At 29.9% G+C, this 8,465-nt stretch overlaps 1 protein-coding gene across 1 annotated transcript; it reads right to left on the bottom strand.

Annotated features, from left to right (window-relative positions):
- Positions 1 to 1,783: 1,783 nt before the first annotated feature.
- Positions 1,784 to 3,818, bottom strand: LOC134235426 (uncharacterized). Its single transcript, XM_062717553.1, has 4 exons — positions 3,801 to 3,818; positions 3,579 to 3,669; positions 2,525 to 2,671; positions 1,784 to 2,052 (listed from the first exon to the last, which is right to left on the bottom strand). Exons 1-4 carry the CDS (start codon positions 3,816 to 3,818, stop codon positions 1,784 to 1,786), a joined length of 525 nt encoding a protein of 174 aa, XP_062573537.1.
- Positions 3,819 to 8,465: the final 4,647 nt, after the last annotated feature.

Below are 8,465 nucleotides of genomic sequence, written 5' to 3'. Positions count from 1 at the left end.
TCTCTAAAGAAAACATAATTATGCGGGAGATTACTTTTTCATTTTTTTAAATGTAAAAAATATTCTAATAAAATGTCGACTTACTACATGTCACATGTTCATAAAACGTTTAAATTTTTTTTTTTTTAATTAAGAACTCATTAAAATTATAAAATCTTATAAACTTGAAAAAAAAAATGTCTTTTTTTCTCAAACATAAGAAATAAGTATTAAAATTAAAGGGAAATGATTCCTGTTTTAAACAAATAATAATTACCGTAAATTTATAGTTGTTCGTGACGTCGACGAATTAGTATACGGTTTTTCATAAAGTTCTTATGAAATATTGAGTATTCTCAACATAATTGCAGTTAGATATCTGTATTTTTACGGGACATGTAAACATGATATTCCAACTAAACGTAAGGTGTTTTTTTTACATTTATATAACGTGAAATGTGAAGATAACGAACCAAATTTGTGCTCAAAAGTCTCAACAAAATCTTTTCAAACAATGTAAACCAGGAACATAGCAAACAAGGGCCTCCAAGCAACAGAAGTAGGTTCAGGTGCCATGGAGGAGTGAGCATCCCCTGCATACCGTTCACACCCGACATGTGTTCAATCCTTCACGAATAGGAAAACAGGATAATTCGCAGAAAATTCAGTCTGTTAATAATTGCATAATGATTGGTATGAAAAAAGTTAGTTGGTATTGGAAAAGGTCAGTTATCCTTATCCTGATGTTGTTTTATAATCAGATTAATGCTACCAGAAGTAGATGAATAAATGTCAGCATTGCCGTTAAAAGTGTCATATATTTTTATTTAATCATTATATTTTACAGTGTATTCAATATGTGAATAATTCTACCAGTTTTCTTTCCCTGTTTTCGTTCTAATCCAGAAGAAGAAAAAAACTTATTGATTTTCTGATGCTAGCTTTATCGTAGTATAATTTTATTTAAGTAATTGAGTCAATGCTGGTTTTATATTTTACTTCCTGATGCTGATTTATGTAATGCTGATTTTTAAATACTGATAGTGATGTCAGTTAGATACTGATGCTTGTTTTTTTTTTTTTTTTTTGCTTATGCTGTATTGTGTAACAAAATAAGTTACATGCACTGTATCATGTTTCTCCGATCAATATCTAACATCTAAACAGAAACAATATGAAATCTTTTATTATAATTATTGCATGAACGGAAACATAGATAACTAACATCATCTATATTTTAAAAAAATCCACTAGCAATACAAACCAGTGAAGTGGGTATTTAATACGGACCCCCAAGTATATCGGGGATGGGATCAGGTGTGTAAGGGGGAGTAAACGTTCCCGTTGACACCAGTCAAACCTGCCCTGATTATATTGTATGGGTAGATTGACCATTCCGAAGTCGAATTCAATAAAAACAAAAGCCTAAAAATTGGTATGAAACAAGTCATCTGAAAAACGATCAAATGATAGGTAATATTTGCTACCAAGGTCATTAGAAGAATTATATGATTTACGAACTGCCGACTTTGAACGAGGTTATTGAATTCCTTGTAACATCAACTTACATGTATCTCTAATAACAAATTTGAGAAACAAAGAAAACAATACATTTTTATTTACTTCTTTTATTTGCTAGCTGGAATATCGAATTCCACATTTTCAAAATTTGTACAAAAATAAATTTAAATGAAATAAATAAATAAATATAATTTACAAATGAAATATATGATATAAGATTCATTTTCACTATTCTTAATGCATAAAGTTTTGAAATATAAACGTTTTCATTTTATGCTAAATGTTAATAGTATTCCACATCGTCACAGCTTCCTGTGCACCACTCAGGACACGTGGTACCTCTTCTACACAGAACCTTTGACAAGCGGTTAGCAAAATGGTGACAGTTGTTTAGCAGTAGACTGTAGTTACCGAAATGACATCTGTAATTTTTGGCACAACCCTCGATACAGTCGGTGCTTAGTTCACTGTGCCCCGCCGGGGATTCCTCCTTTGCCCCAGAGCATTCATCTCCACTTAACCGACTCTTAGCGATCGATACTTTCGAATTCACTGAAACAAAAGAGAAATCCAACATTGAGGTTAACTTTATTTTTACAAGGAAATTCATTTTGAATTTTATTTATTTTTATCAAAAATATTAAATTAAAAGACTTGGTTTATTATTATTATGTTTTTTTTGGGGGGGGGGGGGTTCTATGTTTTTTGAAAAAAATCTTACAAAATTCGTTACAAGTATATTTGCATGTAAAATAATTTGCATTTTGAATTTAAAAACATAAATCTGCATTCAGATACTATTTTCACAAAAGTTCACGAGGATTAATATCTAAAATATCATATCAAGGACTTTAATTTTATGATAATACTAGTTAGTATATATGTCCCTGACTACATATATTAAGAATGAAAAAAAGACTGAAATTACTCAAGAAAGGGCACTATTTAAACAACATAAGTAACTTTGTTACAGACAAAATTGTAAATAAGATGTTATACAATGATATCGCAAATTTGCACTTACTTTGGAAATCATAATAGTATCCCCTGTATTCGATGAATCGGTGGGTGGGTATAAAAGTCCGTCTTGAGGGTACACTTCGTCTTCCTAGGCGATGTTGTAAGAGGCAAAAAAGATTTGTTGTTCCAAAGTAATACTGATGAGCGCCATCTATTTCATTAAAAAAATATTTACAGTGTTGAAAAAAGTCTAAACAATTAATGCACATTTAAGCAAGAAGATCATTTCTATAAAATTCTTTAAGCAAACATTTGTATTTTTCATCTTTTTTTCTTCTTAAAGCAGCTTTCGGAGCTAATAAATAAGGTCTTTACACCAAGGTTTATTTAGTTGATAGTTTTCTTTGATGAAAATGAATGATTTTGCATTAAAGATCAAAAGATTTTTTTTCTTCATCATTTGATATGACTTGAATTATATTTTTTAATGAATAAATTTGCTTTAGTTGCAAGGAACATGTTCTCTCATTTAATACATTTTCTCCTTTTATATAAATATATATATCTTTTCATGATTGAAATTGCTTTAGTTGCAAAAACATGTTCTCTCAATTAATGCATTATCTCTATGTTTAATGGCAATTGGCTATGGGAGTAACTTTTACTTTATTTAAATATGAAAATCAATATTTCTAAATATTTCTTTTAATTTATGGACAAAACCATCAAGAAACAATTTACTTATAGAAATGAATGACATTTATATTGATCTAAGAAACATTAGCTCGTTATCAATTTTGCATCACTCGCTAACTTAAATCAAACCAATAATTAATATAAAATAAATTATCAACAAGTAATTGTCCATTTGATCGGTTACCTGACAAAAATCAGATTATGTTACATTGATTAAAAACCACATTACAACTATAACATTTTTATACCCCTGGAAACGAAGCTACCTCGTCTTAATGCGACTAAAGCCCTCTTTCACGATTAAAAAAAAACTTTTATATCTTCCTCTTACATACCTCTCCTGATAAATACTTGATAAAATATAACCACATGTAAATGACTAATTCATTTAATTAATTAATTAATATTTTTTAGTTACCAACCCCGATCTGGACATTCGTCTTCGTATTTTTCAAAAAACCAACCATAGAGACAGGAAACATTAAGCAATAAGGTGTACGCCAGCATGAATACCTGGAATTAAAAGTTTTAGTTTTAAATAGCATATCAACATACAATCTAACGAATATCACATTCAATTATATAAAAAGATAAAAATATAGGTTTAATCTGTGAATGTACAATATATCTTTCAAACAACTTACAGGCGTAAGGAAATGCATCTTCGCTGTCTGTGAGTTGTGATCGAAGAGAACGGTTTATATAAGACTTAATCAAAGTGCTTACACTTGACATACACGTAATGATTTTTATTCAAACAATATGCTTCTTCTTATAAAATAAACGTCATATAAAGTTGTTAACGCACCCTTTGATCCGAAAATGAACGTCATATAAAGTGCCATCTTCTGAGAATCTACTTAAAAGTGGCTAAGATTTAATGGAATACGTACAGAAAACAAAGAACTCTCTATACTGTTAGAATTAACATTTTCTATTTTTAAAATATTAACCATAATTTAGTGCTAAAAATTTTTACTTGATTTTAAATTACACCATAGTAATTACATGTAGGACTTATGATCTCTGGTCCAAATTTTCATTTTTTCTTTACATTTCCGCCATATTTTAATATCAAGAAGTAATCAAAGCATTAGATTCAATTGAAAAAAGGTGAAAGTATGAGTATGAAGCTCTGCTTTTTTTTTTCAAGAAAAAGTTTTTTTTTACGTCGGATCAGGATATGAAGAAATAATCTCTCAAAGGTTAGTAAGCGCAATAGTTTATAACAATTTAAGGACATACGCAACGTACCTTACCTATTGATAATTTTCCAAGATATTCAAAATTTAAACTTAAATTTAATTTCTACATATTCTTTGACAAAAAATCAGCATTCGTTACCATTGGTTTTGAAGAGATATCGAATTTTGAAAATTTTTGCATTGTTCAAATAAAAATGTACAAAAATTATAAAACATAAATTCCAGATTTCTTTTCATCAAAAATTGTTTTAGAAGAGATGTACAAATCCATAGATAGACATGAAAAATATTGCACACAGGTCCTTCATTTAGTGGAACTCTTCAACTCCAGGGAAGAACACAAAAAAGTTCAAACTACGTTGCGTATGATTTTGAAATTATAAATATGAGACGTATATGAAAATCAAACTTAGTGGCATATCTCATATCATTTAAATTTGCAACTGAAAAGGCAACAAAGTTTCTTATGCCAGGTTTTCTTCAATTTAATATTTACTTGTAAGAAAAGAATTTCTTCTAATTTTTTTTTTCATTGAAAAATCTATATTGATAATAATTTTACTTATTGTACATGATGCATTAGTCCCACATAGATGCACTTTAAATAAAGCATATGGAGATAACGAACAGTTTTCAAGATCAAAAGTCCATAAGACAAAACAAAATAGGAGCAGAGCAAATGCGGACCTACAAAACATCAGAGGTAGGATCAGGTGCCATGGAGGAGTGAGCATTTCCTGCCGACCGGTCACACCTGACGTGTGCTCCTTGTCATGATCGGAAAATAACGGAAAAATCTGTCATCAACTCAGTGTATAAATAATGGACTAACAATGAGTTTGAAAAACGTCAGTCAGCATTTGACTCAATGATAAATTGTTTTGTTGACAAGGCCATTGTATAGACCATATAACTGACGAAATTATTACTTTAAGGTCTTTCCACCCTCACAATTCTAATGGTTCAAAGTACAGAAACTGCGTTTAATTTCATCTGATATTCTTTAAATTTTTCAATTATTGCAAAAAATGTATAGGTTGCCATATTATTTTAGATGGGATACATAAATAAACAGAAGTATATGTCAATAAAAACAAATCGCACATTTTTTGTAAACAGTATTGTGAAAAATATGTATAAAATGGTTAAATTGCATAATTCTGATGCTGAATGTTTCTAAAAACTTCCTACTTAAAAGATACGTTTGAATTGTGAATTTTAGGGAAACTATTTTACATTAGAAGTACAATAAAGCAAAGGCCTGAATGAAGAGACCTGAGAAGGAGGTATTACACTTGTCAACATTTTTTTAAAGATTGTATTCTATGTTAAATAAAAAAAATATGCATTTTTTAAATGCTTTCACTTTACAATATTTATCAGTACACCTATTGAAAATCATTCCTCAAAAAGATATTGTTCTATCGGGTATTTATTCAAACTAAAATCAATTTTTGCAAAAACCTATGACATCATAGGAAGGTGGAATTACCTTAAACGAGACTGCTGATATTCTTGTTTCATCAACTTGTTTGTTAATAATTTACATCGTTTTAGAAATTGGTTCATATGTAGAGCATGTTCTTGCTCTTGTTTATCATAGAGCTTGGTAATTAGATTACCATTAACGTCTTCTTCAAGTTAAATTTCCAAATATGAAACAAATGTGTCAGACTCTTCGGTATCCCTTATTTAAAGCTCACCAGGGTATATCGCATCTACTTAAGAATTCAATTTGCAATTGTTAATTGTCAATACGTCGTCGATGTATCTAAATGTCGAGTTGAAGGCAACAGCAAGTTTTTTTCTTTTTTTCATGCTTAAGATTTTGCTCAAATTCTGCTTCATATGAGTATAAAAATAGGTCTGCTAAAAACGGGGCACAATTGGTACCCATGGAAATTTCAAGTAGATGGTTGGAAGACTTGGTCACCAAAAACTAGATAGATATTGTCGATCAGAAATGATTTTACTAAAGAAAGAATTTCTTAGAGAATTGTGAACATATCAAGCATGAATTTCGTTGCATTTTTACTAAATTCTATGAAGTCTAAATGTGACATCACTTTAGCGTGATCTTTTCCGTGTATATTTATTTCTAAGCGTGAATATTTTCTTGTGAAAAAAGTACAACAGTTTGCAAGAATTTTCCAATTCAAGAAATATTATTTTAATAGAAAATTCTAATATTAAAAGTAATTCTATTTATTGTACATGATAAATTAAAGTCTTATTGTGACAACACTTAAACGTGAATTTATCATTGTATATGTCTACTCGAAAATATATACATGAAAGTGACATTCAAATCAATTTGAAATACGAGGGTTGGTCCAAAAGTAATGTCACAGCATCAATAAAATCTCTACTTGTCGACGTACAACAACAAAATTATAAATGATGGAAGCTATGTATATTTCAAATCAGACCTGAAAATTTTAATTCAAAGTAAATGATAATTTTAAAAATATAGAATTATGTACAATGTGCGAATTCGGTAGTCTTCGCCGCATCTAAATACCGTCATGTTAGGGATACGCACCGTCATTCTTAAAAATGTTTCCCAATAAAAATATTTGAGATTCTGGAATACGTTCACAAATTTCTCTTCTTATGAAATTCTTGGTAGCCATTGTACATTCACTCTTTTCATAACAAGTCCTTAGTCAAAATTCCTTGAACAGTATAATATGACATTTTCCATATCCATTTACATAACAGATACACGATCTCTTATGACAACACCAGACACCATGTTACATGTTTCCTTCCGATCGTTCTTCTTTCATTTTTCCTGTATTCTGATAATAGTTCAATGACCTATCACACTCCCTAAAATCGCTGAAATCATCTATAAACAAGACTCTTCTTTACTTTTTATCATTGTGAGTCTTTTAATCAGTGTAACTGTCTATACTGGTAAATTCCCCATTTTGAAGAAAAGCTCGTTACGCCCCCCTTCCACTATTTTGAAACTTCCTTTGTTCGATGAATCAGACTCAAACACATTTTTTAAAAGCAAAAATAACAATGGCATCATTTATTCTTAACTGTTCCTTAGAAAAACATGTATGTTAATTTTGTCTCTTAAATTTTTTGGGCGATGAAACATGCTTTAAATGTTTTTTTTAATGTGCTTACCTTTCTCATCCTAAAAAGACGCAGCGACATCCCCTATGCTTGATGTTTTAAACATCTTTACAATTAATTTAATTTAACATTATTAGACAAAAAATTCGATGTTAGTTAGATTTATAAATGCGCAGCGGCATATTTTGGTATATTGTATTTGATAATATGACACCAATACATAAAAATATGGACACTGTGACATTACTTTTGGACCAACCCTCGTATTAATTTATTTCATAAACAAAATAAAATATCAAGATTTTAATTTCCAAGGGTAAAAACATTCAGTAAAGCTGTGTGCAAATGATTATTTTTGAAATAAGATCTGTTGTGTGTGAGACCGGATTTTTTCCCATTTTCTACACCAATAGTTTGTAAAAGAAGACTGCAATTAAAGGGTCATAAACGAATATTTTCTTTTAATTACACGAAGGCATCCAATAGTCAACTTAAGTCAGGATATTAAAGCTGACATGAATTCTTAAAAACGCAACTTTTCATCTATGTACGACTTGTTTCATACCAACTATAGCCGTATTCCGCCATATTTCTTTCAGATACCTTGTCTTATTGTAACGATATATACCCCAATACCCTCGTTACACTTGAATGATTTTTTGGCTTGGCTATCGACTTGTGCACATCTCCGATGGTAAAACATTTGAAAACATATGGGTTGATCAAGACATTTCAAACCACACAACATAATAATCATATTTCTGAATAATTAAAGATTTGAATCAAATGTTATAAAAAAGAAAGAAAATGCAAGTTTGAAAGAAAGATTTAGTTGCACGAGTACGCATTTTTACACTGCGCCAATTTATGCAGAATAAACATGAAATAAAAAGCACTAAAACCCGTAAACACACTTTGAAATTATTATCATTTGAATGGAACAAAACAATCAGCGTCTTTGATTTGCATGTTTTATGCAGACTTTGATGCATGTCGAGAAAACGCGTCGAACGC

Source organism: Saccostrea cucullata, unplaced genomic scaffold, assembly GCF_032062105.1.
Source record: "Saccostrea cucullata isolate Sc308-1 unplaced genomic scaffold, CSIRO_AGI_Scuc_v1 ctg446, whole genome shotgun sequence".
Classification (NCBI taxonomy): Eukaryota; Metazoa; Mollusca; class Bivalvia; order Ostreida; family Ostreidae; genus Saccostrea; species Saccostrea cuccullata.
The sequence above is the reverse complement of the archived record's forward strand: the minus strand, read 5'-3'. Positions and strand labels throughout refer to the sequence as shown.

What these genes read in the sequence shown, in the direction of transcription:
- LOC134235426 (XM_062717553.1), bottom strand. An exon ending in AGACGAATGTCCAGATCGGG is followed by an intron (nt 2,672 to 3,578) that starts GTTGGTAACTAA and finishes TTAATGAAATAG; the next exon opens with ATGGCGCTCATCAGTATTAC. An exon ending in ATACTATTATGATTTCCAAA is followed by an intron (nt 2,053 to 2,524) that starts GTAAGTGCAAAT and finishes CTTTTGTTTCAG; the next exon opens with TGAATTCGAAAGTATCGATC.